At 38.1% G+C, this 26,303-nt stretch overlaps 2 protein-coding genes and 2 long non-coding RNA genes across 4 annotated transcripts; 3 read left to right on the plus strand and 1 right to left on the minus strand.

Annotated features, from left to right (window-relative positions):
* Positions 1 to 9,872: 9,872 nt before the first annotated feature.
* On the plus strand, positions 9,873 to 15,172 carry LOC115022390 (solute carrier family 22 member 21-like). The gene is made up of 9 exons (XM_029453369.1): positions 9,873 to 10,470; positions 10,943 to 11,046; positions 12,544 to 12,698; positions 12,953 to 13,124; positions 13,326 to 13,467; positions 13,599 to 13,693; positions 14,401 to 14,615; positions 14,719 to 14,901; positions 15,162 to 15,172. Exons 1-9 carry the CDS (start codon positions 10,099 to 10,101, stop codon positions 15,170 to 15,172), a joined length of 1,449 nt encoding a protein of 482 aa, XP_029309229.1. The 5' UTR covers positions 9,873 to 10,098.
* A 42-nt stretch (positions 15,173 to 15,214) lies between these two features.
* LOC115022523 (uncharacterized) lies at positions 15,215 to 16,331 on the minus strand. The gene is made up of 2 exons (XR_003833908.1): positions 16,098 to 16,331; positions 15,215 to 15,611 (listed from the first exon to the last, which is right to left on the minus strand). It is a non-coding gene; the product is annotated as an uncharacterized LOC115022523 (long non-coding RNA).
* On the plus strand, positions 16,293 to 19,155 carry LOC115022525 (uncharacterized). The gene is made up of 4 exons (XR_003833909.1): positions 16,293 to 16,381; positions 17,881 to 18,026; positions 18,354 to 18,466; positions 19,065 to 19,155. It is a non-coding gene; the product is annotated as an uncharacterized LOC115022525 (long non-coding RNA).
* Positions 19,156 to 19,300: 145 nt separating this feature from the next.
* On the plus strand, positions 19,301 to 26,229 carry map2k2b (mitogen-activated protein kinase kinase 2b). Its single transcript, XM_029453536.1, has 11 exons — positions 19,301 to 20,220; positions 20,328 to 20,538; positions 20,688 to 20,834; positions 21,316 to 21,393; positions 22,626 to 22,677; positions 22,945 to 23,069; positions 23,404 to 23,617; positions 24,689 to 24,741; positions 24,857 to 24,918; positions 25,049 to 25,094; positions 25,286 to 26,229. Exons 1-11 carry the CDS (start codon positions 20,132 to 20,134, stop codon positions 25,394 to 25,396), a joined length of 1,188 nt encoding a protein of 395 aa, XP_029309396.1. The 5' UTR covers positions 19,301 to 20,131; the 3' UTR covers positions 25,397 to 26,229.
* Positions 26,230 to 26,303: the final 74 nt, after the last annotated feature.

Raw genomic sequence — 26,303 nt, forward strand, 5'->3', positions numbered from 1 at the left:
ACTATGAGCAGGCTGAGCCGCGTGTCAGAGAGATGGGAGCGCGCCTCTGTGTATTTAAAATGTGGGGCGGGTACGAGCAGATTTTTCTTAATAGTCTTCCTCACTTGGCTGAAAACCCGTCCAGTGAAAACAGAATGTCTCACACCGGGTATCTCACAGTTTTATATGATCATGCGTATAATTTAATTTTGAGAAGTTGTAAATATGTCAAAAAGTGCCTCTGACGTTTTTATGCGGGTGTGTGCATGCGTGTATAGCTCGTGTGTACCTGTACACACATGACATTCAGACAGGTGATGGCCCGATATGAAATATGTGTAAAATACAGTCATTACAGTTTCCGGACACAGGAGTTCCTTACAGATAAACTTTGTTTTCCCACGGACTGTATGGTTTTGCATTTATGCGCTTAGTGATAAACCTGATCGAAGTATTGATTGACAGAGATTAATGACGTGGCGCAGGCCGGTGAGGGGGGTTGTGAGGGGGTGAAGGAGGTCACAAAGTGAGTTAGGATCCCAACGCTGCAGACCAATGAGAGGACAGCACGCTGGTTTGGTTTGTGCGAAGTTCACCAAGTCCAGAGACGAAGTTCAGTACGGGATGTTATCTGCATAAAACAATTGTCTCAATACGAAATAATATTATACAGCCTGTTCACATTATTATATTTGTTCTACAACAAATTAAAAATGGCCAGAACCAAAAGAAAAGTGAACCTTTAACAGACCAAGACCTTAGTTTTAGATTAAATATAATTTATAACAGTGGGGGGCTTATCTTAACTTAAATAAATAAGGAATATCCACTTGACTTGTGAGGCAGATGGGTCACTTGTGATTTTATGTTAAATCAATAGGCTACTTTAACAATGTGGCAGTGTAACGTAACTAAAATGTAGGCCTAAATAACTTTTTAACAATGCCATTTCAGAATATAATGATAATAATGATAAGAAGAAGAAGAAGAAAAAGAAGAACAACTATAAGAATAGTCATACTAATATAATTATATGACTATTATTATAAAAATAACAATATTAAAAGCCTATATTTTTTTATTAGTTATGTTGTATTGTTTAATCCACACTTAATGTTGTATTTATTTGGCAGACAGTCAGATCTTCAGTGTGTTAGCTGTCTAATCTCTCTGCTCACTAACAGAAATAAATGAACTCTCGGTCAGCTCGAGGATCAGATATCTGCACCGGGCTCGGTGCCGTGATTTGATGCGAGTAGCCATCCGCTTCTTCAGCCACGGCCGATATGCTGGTGCTGTCCGTTTTATCTGACTGTCCGTGTGTGTGTTTGTGTGTAACAAAGCCGTGGACAGTTTAGTAAGGATATTTGAGAGGCAGTTGTGCCAATTTGTTTCGTCAACCGTCTCTTTAATGATTTTTGTTTTAAATTGTTCTTAGTGATTTAGTTTGCTGCACAGGACAAATTAAGAAATTACTAGCGAAAAGAACGATATTTATATTTATTTCCATCTGTATTATTAAGTTTGTTCATTAAATATTAACAGGACATAATATTCTCAGAAAGACAATGACAATGGTCAGCCAAAGTAACCAACTAAATAAAGCTAAATAGAGCTTTTTAGAAAAGTTTTACAATTTACAGTCAATAATTTTAATTAATTAATATTTGCTATTGTATGTGGAACTATACTCCAGAATTGTTTTCTATTTTTCAAATACAAGAAAATAAACATATAGCCTAAATAAAAAATATATTTTTCAATAGGCTTTTTGTAATGCTTCTTCATTTTTTAAGAATTAAGTAACATAACTAACCAGAAACGCACACACACACACACACACACACGCACACACACACACACACACACACACACACACACACACACACACACACACACACACACACACACACACACACACACACTGTTTTGAGCAAACGTGTGTGAGCTACAGGCCTCTGTTCCTACAACCAAAAATAAACCCCTAAAAAGATTGAGCCAAAGCTTAATGCAGCTCTTCTACTTTTATTTGCCTGATTTTCAAAAATAGGGCCTCTATATATATATATACTGTATATATATATAAATGCACGGGGTCAAAATAATTCTTACTAAGCATTGCCTTTTTATTTAACCGGGAACGTCTATCGATACTAACTGTTATTCCTGGATATCATAAAGCTCCGTGTGGTTAAGCTGTTTCCCCTAAAGTTCTGAAATTGATCGCATGGTTCGATAAATTGATCATCGATCACTTCAATCTCGCTCGGCGTTGTTTCCTAAACACAGAGGCATTTGTGTGAGATCGTTTCAGTGGTTAGGCGTTGACCTGTAGCACATGAATAACTGGCACTAGGAATATGTCGGAATAAATGTCCGCTATATTGTTGTATTATCTTATTAAGTAAAGGGCCATTAAAACCTTATGTTTCCTCCTCCTTTCGATAAGGTTAATAATGATGTCCGTGTGGGCCTGTAATTTAGCTTCTTAGACTGACGTGGTTCACAGGCAACATGATATGTCGATGATGAGAATGAAAACAAAACATTCCTCTTATTTATTTAGTCGAAACATTGTTTTATTCTTCGTCAGTATATGTTACAGTAAAACAACATACCATACGAGTGTATTATTTTGCATTGGGCTTAACACATTTCTCTGCACCTCTCTTTTTACGATAACACGCGCGTGCGTAAATGTAAAATGTAGATTAAATGTAACATTTGACTCGAGATGAGATTCGAGTGTGACATAATTTAATATAACAGTGTATGTATAATTTATTTATTTGTTTAGATAATCCCGGCAGAATGATCTGTACATCTTCCCTATAATACACCATATATATATATATATATATATATGTTTGTGATTTCTGTACTATTTAGTATTAATCACCCTGTCAGCAAAATACACCACGTGTTCATTTTACAGAGAGACACTGGAGAGTTGCGGCAAAAAATCTAATCTAACATATCATTCAAAAACATTTAAGATGTTTCCTCTTGGTCGTCAAAATGTGCTGAAGTGCACTGCATGCATCATTAGAAGACAGTGCAGCTTATTTATGTGCAAATAAAGTAAATGACAAAACTTCTCTGCTATCTGCTGCTAACTTAACATATGGAATTGATTACTTGTTTTACAAAAAGAATAACAAAACATATTGAGTTTTTTTGTCTCTCTGTAAACTGACTAAATCAAGACTAAAAAGGGATATTGATGCAAAAAAAAGTAACTTATACTGTACATGATGGTGGGAAAGTGCATATGTTTGGTTTCAAGTGGAAACATTAACAGTATAAGAAAAGTCCTGTTCTGCACACTGTCTGAACATTATAACACTTTATATCGTAGACCATAAAAAGAAGTAGTAAAAAAAAGTATTTTTCCACATTGGCTTTTATCACCTCAATAATATTTAGATTCTGTGGTAGAAAAGCAGTCTGCGACTTTTGTTTTTGTTTTTATCAAAACTTCCTACATTTTGGATACATTACTGTCAGTCAATGTGAGATTATTTTCATGTATAGTGGAAGTAATGTGAAGTTTAATTGCATTAAAGTGAAATTCAGTTTTTTGAAAGCTCATTAGAATCATTCCAGCACATGAGACAGTTCTTGTTTTAGTAAAAGATAAATCAACCTTGACTTTTACTGCAGCGAGTGCATCATTAACAAAAACAATACAATCTTGAGTGTTTCGTATAGAACCTGATAAATAAGATATTATAGATTTATAAAACAGCATCCGAATGTTGTGATGTGGACATTTGCATTGCCGTAGTCTGGGTATTTTCCCAACACTGCTTCAGTTGTGATAGTTTATTTTTGTAGACAAAGTAGTGTGTGAATACAAAGTGAGAAACTATTCTATCTATTATCATCTTTTTCAAAATGAAAAACATACAAGCCACCCTTTTAAAATCTAAAAACTCAGAGCAAAAAGGAAATTAATCAATTTCATAGAGAATATAAAAGGAATATTCTTACATTTCTGTTATTATGAAAGAATAAAAATGCACATAAGATGTTAATGCTGGTTATAATAGTGATTGTTAAATGTTGTGTTTTTACCAACAGAAAAACAATTAGTTTTTATATGTTATGCTGTGGTTAAAAACTGAAAAACATCATATTGATTAAAACAACTCATCAACTTAATCCCTTCGCTCAATTGGTAAAATACCAAAATACTAAATTAGGATATTCTCGTCATTGATTTTAACTCTCTTGCAGCTGTAGAGGATTTTTAAGTCAAGACGCAGTTTGAGAAAACAAGTTCAAAGATCCATGTTTCCTCTTTTATTTCTGAGTCATTTTTTTCAGCAATTAAACACATAGTGACAGTGACATTTTCATTAATCATATCTCTTTATCAACTGAAAATTCACAGGGTACAACTTCCCCAGCATCCATATCCTCTTAGGCACCGGTTGCTAAGTAACAGAAGGAGAGATGTATTGAGACAGAATAGTCAATCAATTCTCCTGCGAGGCGTGTGTGTGTGTGTGTGTGTGTGTGTGTGTGTGTGTATGCATGTGTGTGTGTCTGTGTGTATGCATGTGTGTGTGTGTGTGTGTGTGTGTGTGTGTGTGTGTGTGTGTGTCTGTGTGTGAGTGTGTGTGTGTGTGTATGTGTATGTGTGTGTGTGTGTGTGTGTGTGTGTGTGTGTGTGTGTTTATCTAAGCATCACACAGCCATTCTGTTTCTGCAGTTGACTGTATGTCTGTAAGTACAAGCTAGGAGACAACATTTAAATATTTGAAATTTCCCATTTATCTTCAGCAATTACATCTCAGAAAGTAGATTATATGATATAAATGGATCAGATCACAAATTACAGGATAGTTTCCCACACATGTCATTTTAACCACTTAATATTGAGAGCAACATCATCTTCAATCTTCATTTTATATCCAAAGGTCAAAGGTCACCTGGCTTCTCCTCCAGGGATTATCTGCTTTTCATCACATCACTCAGTGCAGTTTGAGGCTAATATAAGGGTAAACTCTTATCTTCACCACACAGAGGCAAAGCAACAGATTATTAGTCAGCTTTACCACTGGAAGACCTTATACCCAAAAGGGACGCATTGGACATCGTTTGCCATCGTTTGTCGCAGATCGAAAAAAGCTTAGAAAAAACAAAACAATTGTGACCTCTCTGGAGTTTGCTGTTCTTGAACAAACTCTAAGTTAAACTGGTTGTTGAACTGTTGAATTCAACTGAGAACATTTGAGATTAGATTTGGAAAACCTTTGTTTCTTGAAATCAATTTTTTATGATTTATTCAACTGACAAAAAATGATAAATTGTGTGTCAGTGTCGATGTATTCTCATCCGAATAGAGGGTCGTATGTTGTACAGACTGTAATGCCCAATTAGAGATTTCAGGGTACAACACTTTTATTTTTTTGAAGTTAGCCATAGTGAGTCTGGTTCATGTCTGGGAAGGTCAGAGTCGATCGTGGAAATGGCAAATCAAGACAAACCACTCTCTATGGAAACACACTTCCATCACCTTTGCTTTTCTAACTTCTCCATGAACATGAGAGATTTACGCTCCACAAGCTTCAGTGTTTCCCAACCAAGCCTCCAATGCTTAAAATATTGACTACAACATAGTAAGACAAGTAGAAATATACAGATTTACTTTACAGTAAACCACCTTCTCCATATCTGTTTACCTCAGGTCGCCTACAGCAGGAGGCAGAGAAATATGCTGGTTTCATACACTCCATCGATTTTGCCCTGGAACAAAGACAGACAGAGAGAGATGGAGGCAGGAGCACAGGAGAGGAGGAGTGGGAGAAATGAGAGATGGATGAAAAGCACTTGCCACAATGGTAAATTCTCTTGTTTTATCTAACCTACTGCCACATATATTTAGTTTGCAGATTATTGGCATCTGGAAAAGGAGAAACAAGGAAGAGCATTTAATATTTGGAGAATTTAAACATTGTGTGTGTGTTTACTTCAAAGGGGGAAACACTCATCAAGCCGGCTTTGAGCTTTAAATGCGGGAAAAAAGCAGCTTTTACTCTGAGTGAGACACAGAGCAACAGAGCGAGGGATGTGAACAGAGAGCAACAGGAAAGAAGAAGAGGAGAGAGAAAGGAAGAGAGAGAGTTGGGCTGGTGTTAAGGTGATTAGTCTGGTGGGTTGGCGATAGAGAGAGTTGATCAATAACTTATCGATCTCCCATTGCGAGTGTCAGGGGGGTAGTGGGAAAGAGAGGGAGGGTGAGAGGGTGAGAGAAAGGATAGGGAGGGAGTCAGTCCTGACTTGACTTTTAAAAATCCTTTACTCTGCAGATGACAAATAACCCATTAGATTGCAGGAGAGCTGGAAATCTGGAAATCCTTCTTGCTGCACACACACACACACACACGCGCACACGCACAAACGCACATGCACATACACACACACAGACACCTGTGCATTTTCTGAATGTTTCTCTCTTTCAAATAAGCATGGTACAGACGATTTTTCAACTATGGCTGCATGCAAAAGAAAAATCATTTCTGTAAGTAGTGTGGAGGAACTATTGAGCTCAATGCAGTGAAGTTACTTAGCAGACCATTACTTCAAAGAATTCCTCTAGGCAGAAATATTCACTGAAGCAAGGCTCACTCGATACTCTCCCTGAAGCCTTTTTAAATGTTCTGCAATAAGTCTATTAAACAGGGGACAAATTTGAATGCAAACAAAAGCGAAAAAGAAGCAAAGCTGCCGATCGGCAATTACCTTTTGGGCTGCAAATGTGTTGCATCCGAGAACGCGTCAGTGAATATTTTCTGTTCGGAGCATTAAACAGCAAGATGATAGAAGATCTTGTGAAGATAATCAGATGATGACAAAGATGGCTATTAACCAGCCAGTCCCTCGGGCCTCCTCACAGCCAAGAACATCAGTTATTAGAGACTGAAAAATTAATACAGAGAGAAAATTATTTTAAAAAACAACCAACACAGTTAGCTAATGAAATCAGTGGAGACAGAAATATATGCACACAGTGCATATATTTCTGCGCAGGTGTCTTTGTATGTGTCTCACCAGGAAAGAGGTCATGATGTTATGAGATTTGTCGAGTCCCGGGTGTAAGCAGGGTGGGGTCAGAGTTGAGGGGTTAGAGGTGAAGGGTCACTTTTGTCCTTGAAAATACCACAGAACGCAAAGGACATATGTCAGAGTAATAGAGGAGAGGATGGTTATTGAACAAGCCATCATTTTTATTGTCAGCTCCCATATACCGGAAGTCTTTCACTTCAGCATGTGGGGTTAAAGCCCCCTAAAGTCAGCAGTCGGGATTCGGTGCAGGTGCCTGATATGTCTGTATAGAAATAAAAACACGGCCCTTTTCCTCTCATGAATCACTGCAGTGCACGACTTTCTCTCTGCAGAGGCTTTGAGGTGAATGATGGATTCTCCTCGCATCAGGGCTCAGCTCTCAAACAACCATTATCATTACGGATCCTGCTGACTTCAGGGCTCATTTGGACAAATAGAGAGGGCTTCTGGTATTTGAGGGAAGCCGTGTATAAGAATGGTTAATAGGCAAAACACAGCCTCCTCCCTTTCTCACCCACCCTCGGCTCTACCCATCCTTCATTTCCTCATTTTCCTCTCGTTTCTCCTCCTCCCGTCCGGCTCTCTCCTTCTTATGTCCTTGTCTCGTGTGTGCCACTACTCCCCCTCGATGCTTCCCCCTACCTGCTCAGGGAGCCCCTCCCCCATCCCCAGTATCTCCGCTGCCATGCAGTCTCTCAAATTAATGTAGAGATATTGACAAGTGATGGGCCTGGGAGGCATAGATCATCAGGAGGGAGAGGAGAAGAAGAGGGCTGGGATGTGGCCAGGCCAAAAGAATGGATGGGTTTCCTTTATTATCCACCGTACAGCAGCTTACATAGCTAGCTTTCTGTGGCTGCCCAGCAAACATCCGCCAGCTTTACAAAGTTATCAACAGAATCTCAAAAGTCCTTCATCAGGGGATTTGCTTCCTCTATGACTCAGAAAGCTTTTGAAGGTGAACACAAGAAAAAATGACCAGATACATAGATACCTCCACCCTCCACGATACACTTCCTCCTATGTAAACTGGATAAGGTGCTGCTAACAATGTGCAAAGGGCCAGTTGGTCAATACGCCAATTACATGGATGAGGGTATGGAAAGGGCAAATGATAGCCAATCAGTGAAGTGCTTTTACTGTCCTCTAGCAAGAGCTGACCCCCTGACCCCGTTTGATGACCTACAGGCCAAAGGTCTCCTCTCTGGGGGTCAGAGGGCATTGTGGCACGCTGACCAGAGAGGCGTTGCTATGGGAACAACACTGGCCGAAGAATGGCAAGGTGTGGTGTTCAGGAGGAGAGGGGTCACCGTAGATGGACTGAGCATTGATGTGATGTTACTCGACTTGTTTAAGGGACAGTTTACCCTAAATTAAAAATATATAGTTTTCCTCTTCTCTCCTATTTATGGAGCCGTAGAGATGTCTGCCTGCTCATTTAACTGGAATTCACAAGATTTTATACCACATTTTTAAAAAATGACCCTTTTGAGTTCAGCTTGAGAACTTAAAATCTTAAAACATGATGAAAGGTCTTTTAATGATGCATTGTTTTATCTGTTGTATAAATAAAAAAGTATTTTATCCAGTGGTAATAGCTAACTACTGTATATATACTCCTGTACTTAAATACACTTTTGTGGTACTTTGACATAACTTTACTCCCATTCTATGCTACTTTACACTTTTACTACACAACATTTTATAGGGAATTATTATTTAGGTTTCAAATTTAAAAAAGGTTAAGAACCACTGGATTAAACTCCTTAAATGTATACAAATTAGTTCAAACTAGCTTTAGCTACAACAGTAAATTGTTGCTTACAAATTGTGAATCTGTGTTAATAATCTACTGATGTTGTATATAACAATACATCAGTCACAGGAGAAAGTTTTCTCTAGAGCGAGTACTTTTGCTGTTGGTACATTTTGCACTTTTACATATAATTTCTAATAAATATAAATGTCGTAATACTTATTCCACCACTGCTTTCATCACAATCTTTATAACAACAACAACAACAACAACAACAACAACAGTAATAATATAATAATAATAATAATAATAATAATAATAATAATAATAATAATAATAATAATAATAATAGTAATAATATAAAGACCTAATTCCTGAGAAAAATAAATATCTGTCATGTTAAAGACAGATTTTGTGCTTTGTTACACCATCTTGTGGTGGCTGTACACACATCTACTGTAGTGGGTTCTTAAGGGCTGTCTCTGATCTATTAACTTGTGAGTTGTAAATTGTTTGTTTTTTACTTCCTAATTACTCTAATTATATTCTAAACAAAATCCAAATGTTAAAACCTTTTATCTTCTGGGTCTCAGGAGGCTAGGGAAAATTACAAAGTTGATTGGCAACATTGCTGGAGACATATATTAGTACATATACAGAGTTTAATAATGTGTCACCGTGCATTTATCTGAAGTCTCCCCAACCTCAGTGTTTAATACAGCCATCATTGCATAAAGCTTATTATAAAAGCCACAGAGTCACATCTTGCAAGGGGTTGTCAAAAGTCGTATTTCCCAGAATGCACTTTACTTTAAACCCATGGGCTCAAAGAGTTGATACCTGTCACACTGACAAGTCTAGTCTATATCTATTTAAGTAGGCTATAGTCTTGTTTTTTAAATCTTTATAAGAAGGCACTCACTGTGTCCTGCAGACATGAATGCAGTTAGGCTACCATCGTCCTCAATAAAGACCTATTTTACTGCGTACTAGCCTATGGGTTAACTGTGTGGCCTCAAAACATCATGACAGGAAATGATCCTACCTAACAGGTATAGCTGTATCTGACGACCAAGCACTACAGATGAACAATATTAACAATGGTGGCAGTGCAGACGCAGGTTTGGTTTTGAAACTGGTTTTACATTCTTTAATCATACGTCTTTTGTTGAGTTACGGTTTTTATTTTCTTCATATTGCAGTTTTATCAGGCCTATATATCGCAGTTTTATCTTCCTACGACATCCAACGTGTGGCCTGGTGTGGCAACAGGCTATTTGCAGTCAGTCATGTCGGGTGAAAAAATTAAAGACTTTGATGAAATTACATCTTTTCTGGGCGTCTACGGTTTCTTTCAAATTCTAATAATTGTTCTGCTAAATTTAAGCGCAATAGCATGTGGGTACACAGGAATGATTATGATTTTCGTTTCGGATACACCCGAGCACCACTGCAAAGTATCGATCAACTCCAAGCATAACAGCACAGACGTGGAGGTTCCCTTCCGCGAGCAGCGCAGCTGGGTCGGACCCGACAGCTGTTCCCGGTACAAACTGGATGGAAACTGGACAGAGACAGGGGCACCCAGCAATGACACGGAGCAATGTCTGGATGGATGGGTCTTTAGCACTGAGATATACACCGCCACTATTGTGTCTGAGGTATCTATACATTTGAAGAATAATGACTATGATAAAAAAAAAAAGAATTGTCCTTTGTTCATAAATTGCCTAATTGTGACTTTCTGACAAGAGCTGCAACTATTAATTTGATCGACAGAAAAATAATCCGAAAAAGCTTTTCAGCCTTGCAAATATTGAGATGTCCTGCTTTTCTCTGTTTTAAATCAAACTGGATATCTTTAGGTTTTGGACTGACAAAATAAGACATTTGCCTTTGAGATTGAGAAACTGTGATGGACATTTGCACTATTTTATAGACCAAACGATTAATCAAGAAAATAATCATCAGATTAATCTATTACAGCCCATTTTTCTGACAGTTCGAGGTCAGATGAAACTTTTTAAACTTTGAATTGGATTAGTTTTTAGATTAGATAATAACAATGTCAGATTTCTCTGAAATGTGTCTTGCTGTAATCTGAACGCTTGTCTTCTCTCCTATTAATTGCAGTGGGATCTGGTGTGTGACAATGCATGGATGGTCCCTTTTACTACCTCCTTATTCTTTGTAGGAGTCCTGATTGGATCATTTATCAGTGGTCACCTCTCAGATCGGTAAGTCCTGTTTTGTTAATAATAACACTAATAATATTAATAGGTTGCAGTAGCCTATATGGACAAATCAATAAAGAATTCATGTAAAAAAGAGAGATAATTTTAACAAAAAGAGGCATGCATGAGCAGGAAGGAATTTTCAGAAATTAAACAACATTTTTATAATAAATAGATAATACATACCGGTACTATAAAACTGGAATAGCATTTACATTTTAGCTGCTTTTTCAGGATGAGCTACCAGATGAACAAAACTGTTGTCAAAAGTGAGTTAATGCTCATCTATCCTTTGGAAAATGCCAAAATGGACGACTAAATGTGTTTAAAAATAAGGTTGAGCAGGGACATCTTTATGCATTCACCCTACAACTCCTCAATAGACAGCACAGTCACGATGTGATGCTCATAAAGTCCAAAAATAAGTCTGATATATGATATGAATCTCAGGCAGACGTGGTGAAAAATAAATTTGTGTTGCACTCAAATGTTGAAGTCATTGCTTCCTTTAATCATAAATGAAACACACACATTTACTTATTTACCCATACATATAATTTAATTGTATTTTTTCATTTGACTTACCACTGAATTGTTGCCATATTCTGTTAGATTATATATAGTTGTTAGGGTAAGTATAGGGCAGGCCAGGGTTACACTTTTACAGCCAACAGAACAATCAGTGAGTGTGTTTCTGACTAAATAGATTGAGTGGCTCCTTTATGATTCTTTACCTGAACCAGTCTGTGAATCTTACCAAGAAGTCTCACGATCAACAGGAAGAGATGATCTAAAGTCAAATGCTTCTTGGGCGTACGGTAAATTGTGCTGAAAAGAAGTGCAAATATCCATGAAAACAAACTGCATTATGCCATCTGCAAATTGAAATAACTGCAATATTATCTTATTTTAGAATAAAACATTTTTATTTTGTGTGTGTAATTTAACTTTAATTTCCATGCGACAAAACTTTGTTACAATAAAATACATTTGATTTTGCTAATAGTTTCAAGATAATTGCATTTTATATACAGTATATTTGATTATAATTAGAGCTTCAGCTAATGATTATTTCTATTATTGATTAATCTGCTGATTATTTCCTCAGTTCATTGATTGATAATTGAGATAACTGAGAGAAGATATCCAATTATTATGATCAAAGACGAGATTAAAACAGCAAATCCTCACAGTGAGAAGCTGGCACCAGAGAATTTTGGCATTTCTACTTGAAATAAAACTTAAATCATGACAAGTATACAATTAATCAATTCATTCATTCATTTTAGGTCTAATTATAAAAAAAAAAAATATTTGTTGTTTTACTGATGACTAATAGTACTCACTGATGTCTGTGCTAGCTAAAAATGTTTTAAAAAACTGAGGGACTGAGAGAAAGCGAAAGAAGAGCTTATCGCATAAAAATAAGTACAACACTAATTGTGATGGTGTACGCTCACAGATTGCACATGCTCTGTTTAATTTATTGTTTTCTTACAGGTTTGGCAGAAAGCCGGTGTTTTTTTTCACCATGGCCATACAAACAGTCACTCCATTGATCCAGGCCACCTCCGTCAGTTGGGTCATGTTCTGTATCCTCAACTGTTTGAGAGGACTTGGTCAGATATCCAATTACATCACGTCACTCATACTGGGTGAGACAGCATATACACCTCTATGGTTCTCAAAAGAGTCCCTGCCTCCATCTCTTCTCCACGATCTTCCTCTAACAAAGTGTACCTTATTTGTGTACTTTGAGTTTTCACAGGTCATTGTCTTGTGCTCAGGTCGTGGAAGGAAGCAATGCATTCAATAGTGCAGCAGACAGTTTTCACAGTTTCTTGTGTTCAGTTAATACCATATACTTTTATGTTCTCTCTCATTTTAACACCATGCTGCTGATCCTCAGGGTCGGGGATGCTGAGCCCTACTGCCAGACTGAGCTACGCTCTGCTGGGCCACAGTTTAGGTTTCGGTGTGGGATATGCCTTGTTGCCAATCTTTGCCTACTTCATACGCGGCTGGAGGATGCTGCTGGTTGCTTCTGCCATCCCCGGCTTCCTATTTATTCCAACATGGTGGTAAGTCTGATGAATGTTGGCTGATAAATATCATTGTTCAGTAGTATGTCCTATGTCAGGATTAAGATTTAAATTAAGCTTTTGACTTTTTTTATGATTATAGTCTATGCATTACCAAATGCAAATACATCCCATTGAAGTGTTTAATTGTTAAATAATTGCTTAAGATCAAGGAACTTCTGTCTGTCTATCTCTGTGCAGGGTGATTCCTGAGTCTCCCCGTTGGCTATTGCAGAAAGGTCGTGTGGAGGAGGCTGAGAGTGTTATACGTGCTGCTGCAAAGAGGAACAAAGTCCCAGTTCCTGAGATCATATACAGGGCGGACGAGTGCTTGGAGCTAATGGTATTTATTCCTTTTTTACTCTTCATGCTGTGTCAAGATATTGTGCTCCAGTAAAAAAAAATATGGCCCAAGCATTACACGGCGCTTTATGCAATCTCACTATTCTGTTTTGTTTCATATGTCTAATTCAGCAAAATAAAAGTGAAGATGAGCAGACATACACTTATCTGGACCTGATACGGACCCCTAACATGAGGAACATTACAATTCTGAGTGTTTTCATATGGTACGTGACTTCTCTGTTTGTAACTTTCCTTAATATGATTTTGCATACACTTTATTTTGATATATAATAATTCCATAATTGTATTTTGTAAATATACAGTTATGTTTGACAAAAAAAAGATCATAACACTGACTGCAACCCATAACTTGAAAAAGATAAATAAATATAGATACAAATTTAAATAAAAATATAAAAAGGATGCTAAATGAGAGCTATGATGTGTTATTAATTTATTAATACCTTAATTACATAAAACACAATCCTTTAGTCAATATCAATTTGTAATAAATGTTCAATCAATAATATAACATTTTGCATTTAAGTTTGTCTTAAAGCTAAAAAAAGACTTTCAATATATAGGCCGGTTTTACACCTGTGAAATATTTTTAACTGCATCAGAAAATATTAATAATTAGATTGTTGTTGTCGGCCGTTAGTCCAAAAATAAAACATATATTTGAAAATAACAGCAGGTTACAAATCCTGTTCCGAATGTGTTGTTTTTGTTTAAAGTAGGATAACAAATGGTTCCTTTTAATAATTAAACCAAAACTTTAAACTTTAAACTGTAGCTTCTTCAAAGCAACTTGGTGTCAGCCTGATCTAGAGCACATACATCCCCGACAAAGTAAAAAACACTTTTGAGTTCAATGTATTTTTCTAACACACTGCCATCTTCATCCAGTCTTGGTTTTGTATTTCTGCAGGATTGCCACCTCCATGGTCTTCTATGGTCTCTCTCTCAATACTAGTAACCTGAATGGAAATATGTACCTCACATGCTTCATTTCAGCAGCCATTGACATTGTGGTGTATGTAGCCACTTGGTTGCTAGTTAACCGTGTGTCACGACCCACATTTCTTTGCTCTGCGCTGATGTTCTGTGGCATCATGCTTCTGATTATCAAGCTGGTTCCTGAAGGTCTTTATTCTCCAAGTACAATATTGACTGAATCAGGTATCTCTGACAATGTCTGTGTAAAATGATATATGCCTCGTCTAATAATCCTGTTTGTCTTTCTCAGACATGGATGTCATGTTCCAGGTGTTCGCCTTTGCGGGAAAGATTGGTGTGTCTGCTGCTTTCAGCTTTATCTTTTTGTTCTTCACCGAGCTGATCCCCACTGTGGTCCGGAACATGGGCTTAGCGATCGCCTCCACAGCTGCACGCATAGGCACTATCATTTGTCCTTATGTGATCTACATGGGCAAGTGTTTCTTAGTTCTTACTGTTGTTGTAGTTGTGTACACTGTTGAAACCGAAGAGAGAGAGAGAGGGAGAGGGAGGCTTCACTGTAAAAACAAAAAAAGCAATACGATATCTTATCGCAAAATTATGTCTATATCGATTCTTAAAAACACTATCAGTTTTTAATTAATATTTTCCATGCAAAGATTAACAGTACATAATTGACTTCATTTGCAAATACTGTATATACACCCTCTCAGTGTATGTGCCCTCTCAAAGTTGTGAGATGATAATGTTGCGTATTAAATCTGCAAAAAGACGGACAAGGAATCTTTTGGGTTATAACATCAAGTAATTTATTAAAATCAAAAGTGCAGCAAAACATAAAACTCTACTCATGAGGGCCGATCGGCTTCACTGTTCCACAGACCACAATTAAGTAGTTCACTGTCTCACAGGTTCACCAAAAGGCCCCGCCTGAGCTCTAACATTTAGCGTATATCCCTAGCGTAGTAGTGATGTCCCTTCTTCTTATTGGTCGGTGTAGGCCATTGTCCAATGGCCTTTGTTGGTGCGGTAGGCGTGTCCACGCCTCTTGGCACAGTTTCACCTTTGGTGTCTTCGGAGGATGAGCCAGGGAGTTTTGCTTATTTGGTGTCGGCTGTACGAATGGGTGCAGTTATCTGCCCATAACCCTCAAGGTCTTTATGACCACCTGTTGTTCAGGGTCTTTTCAGGGTACAGGTTATTACAGTTCAGAACAACAACTTCTATGATAGTGGAAATGGCATCTTTTCTCACACTCATACCTTATCTGGTCACATTCTCGACGAAGCTAGCTTCATTCACAAAGTGGGTCAAGGTTTGAAACTCTCTGTGTGTGATTAATATTTTCAACATAGCAATGCATACAGTACATTAATCAGTGTAAATCTAAGAAAAAGCAAGTAAAGTGAGTTTGGTAATAAATGCATGATTTCCACAATAACCAAAGCAACAAGGCAAACACAGTTTGTCCAAACTGCCCGAAAACGTAACTGAATGTTGTCATGGTGATTCTGTTTTGATTCAAAACAGAGTTCAACCAAAAATCACCATGAAAAAATTCAGTTATGTTTTTTTTCCATAGACTGTATAAAATGTGTTTTACAAGGTTTTTACACAGGAGTAAAACCTCTTACCAAAGAAAATAATAAGGGATCTTTGTTGACATACCTAATGTACCGGGCACTTGCTCATCTTCGTGCACTCATGATACGCGCCTGGGTGAAGTTTTCCGGCTTGTTGGTGTGCAGGGTTGTTTGGAGGATCGTGTGGCGAGTTACGTAGCTCAGAGTATTTCCTCCTGCTGGTCGTGGACTGTACACGCTAGACTGACACAGCCTCGTCGCTTCTAGTGAGACGGAACGCCGCCATCTTGTTTCTTTACGTTACTATTAAAAGGAAGAGGGCCGGATTTCTCCGGTGGGTGCCAGGAACCCATTGGCTGAACAAGGGAGGTATAACTGGGGTTTGAAATTAACATTTATTTAAATGTATTTAAGAAAAATAATAATATTGACGGATAGGTTAGGTGTTCCTTGTATACATTTTTTATTTATTTTTTAAAAGCCATTCCTAAATTTAAATAGTTTAAAGGTTAAAAGATTAAAGGTTCAATGTGTAAAATATGCCAGAATTTAAATTTAAAACATTAAAAGAGCTAAAATAATCAACAGATTGTGAAAAGGCAACAGTGTTGACATTATGTCAAAGATGTCTATGTGTTGTGTCGAACAGATATCTACTGAAGTTAGCATCTAACTGACTGTTCCGGCCCATAAAGTCTAGGATGAAGAGTGAGTCACTGTCTGCCCTCAGAAGTACAGCTGCCTGACTCCAGCAGACTCAGGTCAACATTAGATCCATGATCCCTGCACGTTTTGATATTTTGTTTTGATTACATCCAGAGTGGCAGAAACGAGAAAAGGCCTTGTTCCCACCGCTGCCGTCTGTTGCTGTGGTTACACAGGTTAGACCCAGCACTCCATCAGCCGGCTGTGACTCCCGGTGCTGGGATATACACCGGCCGTATCCTAGCTGCATTCCTTCCTTCGTCTCTCCCAAGCCAACATACAAACGATCAAAACGTAATGTTACAAGGATCGTACAGCCCCCAGTGTCACAGTGAACACACAGATATCTAAGCTCCACGTGAGGATTATAAGATAGCAGTGTTATTTAGACCGGCCCTCAAAGTTTCAGCAGTTTGTCAGTCTGCATTGAGTGACTGACAGACGCAGGTGTAAAGAAATACACAGTAAATTTATCAACACGTGAAGCGTGAGATGTATAGCTCTAGAATACAATACACAATATAAAGAATACACTATATAATAAGACAATAAATAAAAAAAATGTAAACAGGTCAACATACTCTTGTTGTTTTTTAATAACTGATGGTTTTGATGATTAATTAATTTAGATTGTATGGACCCAGTAGTAGAGCCCGCTATTTATTTGGAGCAGGTGGCTCAAAACTACACATTGAACCTTTAAGGTTACATGATATACTCCATATTACTACTGTCTAGTACCACTGACTCAGTGTTTACAATTGCTAAAGCAGTCTACCTAGATTTCAGAAGTGGCAGACAAATAAAAAAGAGTGGCCAGGAGAAATGTTCAGTGGCAGGTGAGGAAAAAACTTAATTTCAGACCCTGTTCACAAGGGTTACAGACTCACAAGAAACGTTCAACGTTCAACCTTCACATGTCACGGCTTATTCTAATACAGCAATTATTAATGTTATGTATTAAACCTGTGTGACAAGTTAAGTCACTATGTGTTAACTGGCCTTTTCCCAAGCAGATGTTTTGGCCTGGTGCCATAGTAAAAGCACAGGCGCTACTAATAACATTAACAATGGCTTTGTTCTCTTCAAGTGTCCCAGTAGACCATGACAGCGTACTGTGTCCATGGTATTTCTAATTCAAGTGCCTTTTATTCTGTTTGCAGGTGTGTACAGCAAGATCCTACCACACATTGTTTTTGGCACAATAAGCATCATGGCTGCTGTTGTTAGCATATGGCTGCCAGACACCAGAAACAGCAAACTTCCTGACCTCATCAGCCAGGCCAAACGCATCAGAGGGTGTGTCGCTGTATGTGAGAATGTGTGAATAATGATCAACATAAATTAGAGATACCAGACAGCAATCTATGGAACATACACATTGAAATCTTGTGACTCAGGCTTTTGCATAACTTTATTATGGCTATGCTTTTATTGCATCAAGAGCAGGTCCGGAGCTGCATTTTCAGTGTTAGAGATGGTGATGATTTAAAACAAATAGTGTTCATCAGAATATATGTATAAACAAAGGAGCAAACTGTTTTAGAGCAAACTAAATGAGAGCGTCATCTCTTAGTTTGTGATGATGTGCATTCTAATAGTTCTCTCTCTCTGTTTCATCTGTCTCTCTTTAAAGCTGCTGCTGTAAAAAGGAAACAGCTCCAGCCCAGTCAGACACAATTCTGAATAGAATTAAGCAAGAGCGCCCTCTGCTGACTGAAAATCGCGAATCAAGAGTGCAGTGAAAATGTACATAAACCTTTAAAAGAAATGCATAGTTTTCAGATGTGTTGTTTATGAGAGAGAGCATCTGAGCTTCTCAGGTCCTTTCATACATAATATAGAATAAGTTATATGAGTTACATGTATGTCATAAAAAACTGACTTTAAGGTTAATTTATTGTCATTGTACAACACCGGGTTACCGGTTGACACACAACTTCCCACAGTATTAGTTAAAGGATTTCTTTACTTTTTTAAATGGGCTATTGTAACCATTTCAGTTTTGATTGATTCCAAAATGTTGTCCACATAAGCCTACACATGTAACAACTACATAATGCCAGTAAAAAATGGATTAAGTATTGTTTCAGAAGTTTAAGGATTGTAGGCTTGCACTATGTGTTTTGATGTAAAATATGATGGTTTTGAGTTTGAAATTCCAGGTACGTCATTTTCATTAGTATTCAATGGAGCCACTAGGGGGATGAAAGACAATGACTTTCACGTGGGCTCAGCTGGAGAAAGATTCACAAACATTAGCCTATTTTGTAAACAATGGTAGCAGAGCAGTATTCTTTCAATATGTTCAGATTTGATAGTTTTGCACCTGATTCTTGTACCACAGGTGGTCCACGGCTGGATTACCAGCTGATTCAAGCAGGCAACATCTCCAGGGCTCCAGATCCAGCAACAGCACATATCGCAAAGATAACATATCAAATGCTTGGAAAATAAACATCATCCTAGTTGTAATTGTGTGTTTTTTAATAACCAATATGTGAGGAGAGTTGGATCATTACATAATCCTGTTTACATGCCGTTATATATACAATCTATGGTTAGGACTGCACAGCTGACTGTCAACGTCTACAATATCGCGAGATTTCCTCCTCGGTCACATCAGATGCTCTGATGCTGCTGGGCTCCTTTACTGCGCCGCGCCCCCATCTCTGCTGCTGATACTACGGTGTCTGTCCGTCTGCAGCGACCACACACACCTGCAAACGGAAAAAGGGGCAAGGACAAAGTAAACAACACTACAGCCCCATAAAGGCTGGTGTTTATACAACTGGATGGGGACACGGCACTAGCACAACGTTTGTAAAAAAAACAAAAAACAGTAGCGTTAAATGTCACGCAACAGCTAACTAACTAGCTAGCAGAGGAAGTAAGCAAGCTAGCTAACGTGAAGTGCTGCTAGTTATGCCTCTGGTTTTGAAAACATTGTGTTTGCCAGTCATGTTGTAGCTAGTTCAGAGTAGATTAATTTAACATTTACACATTTCACGAAAATGCTAGTTATCGTGCTAACCATTGTAAATGACTGTGTCGTCTCATCATATAAAACAACTACTATAATCTAGCTAACGTTAATTCAAAGTGAATCAGAGAGGGATCATTTCAGCACAGTTTGAAGCCAATCTCTTTAAATTAGGTCATATTTACCTAGGTTAGCTATTTCACTTAATAACTGACAGGAAACGTAAAGTTGATCAGTCCAGATAGCATCTAAAGATAATACCTGTTTTGTTATTTAACCAAACGTGTGTAGGCCTACATGAAGTACATTTTTATGCTGATAAAAAATAACTAGTAGCAATTACTTTACCTTATTGGTAATTTCCCATGCTCTACGTGAAGACGGAGAAAAGTGTCACTTAAGCTCCACTCATAGTTTATCAACAAGGGAGAATGGCTCCTAAAAAGAGACCAGTGCCTTTAAACATTGCTCCTGCTGGCGATGGGTTATCCACCTCCACCAACACCGATGTTGCATCTGAGTAAGTTATTCTATTGATCAAATTAATATCCTTGTATAGTTTAAAACTAAATATCATTTGTGTCATCTGAAAGATGCTTTATTTCTGGTGTGTATCGTTTTTCTCAGGGCCAATTTCGTGGCACTTAAAAGAATATTGGAGGAGTTGGACCTCGATGAACAACAGAAGAAAAGGTTAGAAGCCTTCCTTACCCAGAAGGCCAAGGTGGGCGAGCTGAGAGATGATGACTTCCATCGTGTCTGTGAGCTGGGTGCAGGCAATGGAGGAGTTGTCAATAAGGAATGCCACAAATCTTCAGGAATAATCATGGCCAGGAAGGTGAGCTGCAAATTACACTATTATATTATATGAATAGGATCAGATGAAACTCTTATTTCTGTTTCTGTACATACTAAACGTTGTTGATCCTATACCAAATGTTCATACTAAAAAACCCATTCAATACAACAATTCTCTTTTCTGTTCAGCTCATTCATCTTGAAATCAAACCTGCTATCAGAAACCAGATCATCCGAGAGCTTCAGGTGCTGCATGAGTGTAACTCTCCCTACATTGTGGGCTTCTATGGAGCATTTTACAGCGATGGAGAGATCAGCATCTGCATGGAACACATGGTGAGGCAATTGGAGGGAGTGACTGTGTGACTGTGTGACTGTGTGACTGTGTGTGTGTGTGTGTGTGTGTGTGTGTGTGTGTGTGTGTGTGTGTGGCCGGTTAAGGTATTATGTTTATTTTTGTATTGATCAATTTATCCCTTAAAGAGATATTATCTTAATATATCCCTTTACAACTGTTATCCTATACTCATACCAGAGGTCAGGTAAAGTAAGCCTTTAACTGACTTAAGGTTTTAGTTTCCTTTTTTGCTTATTTTAGGATTATGACATTGAATTAAGAAAAAACATACTAGAGCCGTGTGATTTTTATGGTCAAATGTAAAGCAAATTCATTGAGGTAATCAACACCTGAAAATACACAGCACTGAATCGGACATGTATATGTTCCACAGAAGACACACGTATTCAGTAAATCTACTCAGTGTACATTACAAAACTAGAGACCTGTTGCATTCTTTGTTGTCTTGTTATTGTGCAGGATGGTGGATCTCTAGATCAGGTGCTGAAAGAAGCGAAGAGGGTCCCTGAAGAGATTCTGGGCAAAGTCAGCATTGCTGTAAGTGTATGGTTATCCTTTTTATTGTAATATTACGGGATATTACATGAATGGCATTGATGAAATTAAGGTTGGCCGATATGATGGTATATACCGTGCAACGGTAAAAGTGAGTCCACCGGTAGAGATTTGGCAATACGGTTTCCATCGTAGTAGCTATTCTCTCGTGTTCTAGAGATTATGTTGTGTGAGGGTGGTGATGGCCTAGTGGTCTAGTGGTACGCCTTCCAAACAAAACACTAGAAGGTTGGGAGTTCAATACCAGGTGTACTCCTGAGAGATCTTGAGGGACATTGTCCCTGTACATAGTTCAATGTAAGTTGCTCTGGTTAAGAGCATCTGCTAAATGACCTGTAATGTTTTGTGCCGTCTTGATGTCGCAAATCCAGCTATCTGGTCGCTCTCCGAGTTACAGCTTTAACACTTTCAGTGTGTTTTCAGTTCACGAAAGTTTATTGTAACATTTTGTGCGCCTAAAAGTGTCTTTTTCTGCGTTCATTTGTACTTTGCTCCATCCTCTTGTGCCACTTCTTGTTAATATCATCCTCCTGCAGAGGCGGAGAGCGCCACAGTTTCATATTTACACATGCGCTGGTTACAAAAACAAAGATGGCAACGATCAAACGCAAAAATGGCGACAGCCAAAACGCCAATTTTAAGGCTTCAAACCCATAGTCCACAAACCAATGGGTGACGTCACAGTGACAACGTCCACTTATTATATACAGTCTATGATCATCACCAACCCGAGATGAGGAAGAACTCTGGTTAAATGATTACCAGACATGTGCAGTGTAGACAGATTACCAAATCTGGCAGGAAGTCTTTTATTATTTTGCTATACTCTAAAATACAAATTTGAGGGATTTTTTATATTGCACTGACTGAAGTTAGGATGATATTTATTTGCACCCGTTAACCTTAAAACCTTGTAGCATTTGGATTTGTTCTTCAAGCTTCCATTTAAAAATAATTTTAGTTTTACTGGTCTGAGTCTTGTATTTGAACTCAAGTGTTATCTCATGTGTAGCGTGTTTTGGTTTGTATGGGAAAGAAGAAAATGTGAAAATCAAGATCTTTTGTAGTCCTCTCTCAACTCAAAATCGATTGTTGCCTTAATACACACACTTGATGGGCCTGGGTGGGTTTTATGCTAGATTTCTGACTGTTGTTTTTACATTAAGGTTATTAACAATTATTGACTTGTGTAATTTCTCCACTTTTTGAAATAGGTTTTGAGAGGCCTTGCGTACCTAAGAGAAAAACATCAAATCATGCATAGAGGTACTTGTTTTTTATGGGTTTAATTACTGATATAGTTCATCTGTAAGGCATAATGCAAAATAGCAAAGTGCGTTGTATTTTTTTAGATTAATCTGTCATACATATGGTCAGATTCCTAAAATAATAAAAATCTAAATCTGAATCTTTTATGTTAAAATTAGGGCTGTTGTCTGTACAATGGTTGGTAAAGATGGTTCCCTTTCACTGTATATTGTTATAGATGTACAGTCAGGTAAAGTGTATACAACGTATCCTTTTTACCCCCAGATGTGAAGCCTTCAAACATACTGGTGAACTCGCGTGGGGAGATCAAGTTGTGTGACTTTGGTGTAAGCGGGCAGCTCATAGACTCTATGGCCAATTCCTTTGTTGGAACAAGATCCTATATGTCGGTAAGTTGGTCCTTTTCTAAATTACGCCTTGAAAAGATCAAATCAGTTTAGTTGCTCCACATTACTGTGTTGCCTTTGTGTCTAACTTGTCTTTGTTGTGGCTATTCAAATGAAAGGTTCCCATCCTTCATCGTACTGTGTAGACCACCAACACCCATTTAAATATAATTAGCCTTAATTAAACCAGTGCCTCAATTTAAGACTAAACAATATCCAAGCCATTTAATTTCAGATTAGTTATACTCGCACAGTGAGCCACAGCTCCTTAAATTCATTGATGTAATGATAATTTTTTATAATTTTTTTAACTGTTTTTTTTATGTTTGCTTTGTAGCCTGAGAGATTGCAGGGAACCCACTATTCTGTGCAGTCAGATGTGTGGAGTATGGGGCTGTCCCTTGTAGAGCTGTCAATCGGACGCTTCCCCATTCCTCCTCCAGATGCTAAAGAACTGGAGGCGTTATTTGGACGTCCCATCTTGGGTGGTAGTGAAGGAGAGACACTCAGCACTTCACCCAGACCTAGACCACCGGGTAGACCTGTCAGCGGTGAGCAACTTACACAATTTAACAATTTTGTTAGATTGCTATTTTAAACTACAAAAGGTTACTTTGCATTCAGGCAGCTCTTGGTTGCAGCAAGTAATGCAACCTAAAGTAAATTTCGCCAGTCTGTCTTTGCTGAATAACACACTTGCTGCTGTTGCAGTTTAATGTTTATGTCTTGATTCATCAGAAAGCCATATACCTGCCAATGGAATAACATTTATGCTCAATCAGTAATGTAATCAGGATTTTTGTTGCAACTCTTCTGTGTAATATAGGCCTAGTTTGCACGTACACAGGTATTTATTTAAAAACTGGGTTTTTCCTCCTTTGTTCTCAAGAGAAAAAACATCCTGTCCAAACAAGCGTTATTATTTTTTAAAATGTCCGTCCGCATGAAAACACAATTGAATTGCTGTCAATGCCAGTTGGCAGGTTGGGCTGCACACGCATGGATCTCGTCAAAAACAGGCGACGTTGGTGGGGTCTGTGTCGTGGAAGTGTTGGACAATGTAGCATTGACCTCCATAGCACCACCTGACACCTCTGTTCCTTAATACAGTGGAAGACTATAACTGTACGTATTTATGGGTAAAGATGTAAAATGTCCTGTTGGCAAGGCTAGAGCTATCCCTATTTTGGGCATGTCCTGCATTGCACGACATGTCGCCTCATTTGTGACGCCTCAAAAAGGAGAGAACGGCGCACACTTTGACATTACAAGCCAGAAACTCTGTTTCCAGTGTAGACAGGGAAAACTGAGTTTTTGGCTTGTAACGTCAGTGTGCACCATTATCTCCTTTTGTGAGGTGCCACAAATGAGGCGACACGTCATGAAATGGCGGACATGGCCAAAATAGTGCTCTTACCTAGCAGGGAACCCACTACAGTTTTACAAAAGCACAGTTGTTAGCAACCTAAATCACAATTTGGGTGTGGACAAAAGGCCATGACGCATAGAAAAAGCTGCATAAAATAACGTGTGTAGCCGAGGTGAAATTAGTGTGTTTTTCCATAATAGTCTTGCTTGAAATGTCAAGTATAAAACACAGTTTACTTTGGCTCCTTTTTCAGGTCATGGTCCTGCAATGGCCATCTTTGAACTACTAGACTACATCGTAAATGAGGTAAAATCTAAGAAGTTGTCCAAAGAACAACAGGCACAAATAGGCTTTAAGTATTTATTGTCATCCTTTTTAAAACCAGGATCAGTTCTTCATACAACTTTCTTCCGTATTTCAGCCACCTCCTAAACTACCACATGGCGTCTTCACATCTGATTTCCAGGACTTTGTGACAAAGTGGTGAGACAGCATTTTATCCTGAAAACGTTGTTTTGGATGTACTTTTCACATGCATACGGTATCTTCTTTTTTTTTCTTCATGGTTGAAAAGTTCTGTCTAAAAGATTCCTCTCTTCTCTTTAATTTTCAGCCTTATCAAAAACCCAGCAGATAGAGCTGACTTGAAAATGTTGATGGTGAGTGTCCTCAGTTAGACTAAACATGTGCAATATCTGACAAACTAAGATTCAACTCTGTTACATTTTGTGAAGGCAAGTGTTATATTTATACACAGTCAGAGTCAGCAGTAGAAAACTTTGTTTTGTTTTATGATTTGAGTTTTTAATGTCCAGTATCTTATTTGTATTGATTCTTTGTTTTGTTGCAGAACCATATGTTTATCAAGCGGTCTGAGGTGGAGGAGGTAGACTTCGCTGGCTGGCTTTGTAAAACCATGGGGCTGAACCAACCTAGCACTCCCACACGCACTGCAGACTGAACACACACACTCGACACACTCACATACACCCACCCACACTATGTACATGTAAAAACAAGGAGAAGCTGTTGCCTAAAACCTTACGCCCAGATGCACACCCTGTCTGCCACGTGATTCCTCAGGTGAACCTCCATCTATCAAATGAACTCTACTGACATGTAAAGGCAGAAAAGAGTGTGTCAATCCCAGTTGTTACAATCCTGACAGGTAGATGCATATATTCATTTGTATTTATATGTGTTATGCAAACACATTTAGAAATGTAAGAATATGTTTATTTTCCTAAACCGGTCAGGTTATGGTGTGTCTGTGTTAGCAGGAGTTAGTCTAGGATATTTTTTGCATTTGGTGATGCTACTCATTTCTACAAATTTTGAGATGTGAGCTTGACCCTCGTGCCGAGCCAAAAAAAGAAGAAGAAAAAAGCAGCATCCTGAGCTTGTTGTGCTACCATTAGCTTCAGATTAGCTACATTAGGACAGCAGCTGCCTTTTGAATATAGTAGAGATTCATCCCTGGACCGTACAAAACATTTTATATTATCATGAGAAAGCTGCATCGTCACTGAGCAGTTTCAGCAACAACAAATGATTATATCTTTGTATTCACTGTAATGTAAACAACAAGACATAAAGTTGCCATTGAAGTTCATCCTGTGTTGCGGCAGGATTGGGACATTTTGCTCCTTTTTGTTTTCTTCTATTTACGTACTTCCTGATTTTAGTAACGGTTTAAAGATATAGATGTTTTCATGGTAAAATCATCAAAAGTTTTGTCTTTATAATTAGTCAAAATTGTCAATAAATGGTATGTATTGTAACGTATTTTGATTTGCCAGACTATCGTTTCACTGTTTTACACTCATTTCACCAGAAGGGGGAGGCACTCAGGTGCAATGCACTGAGGA

This window comes from Cottoperca gobio, chromosome 17 (genome assembly GCF_900634415.1).
Source record: "Cottoperca gobio chromosome 17, fCotGob3.1, whole genome shotgun sequence".
Classification (NCBI taxonomy): Eukaryota; Metazoa; Chordata; class Actinopteri; order Perciformes; family Bovichtidae; genus Cottoperca; species Cottoperca gobio.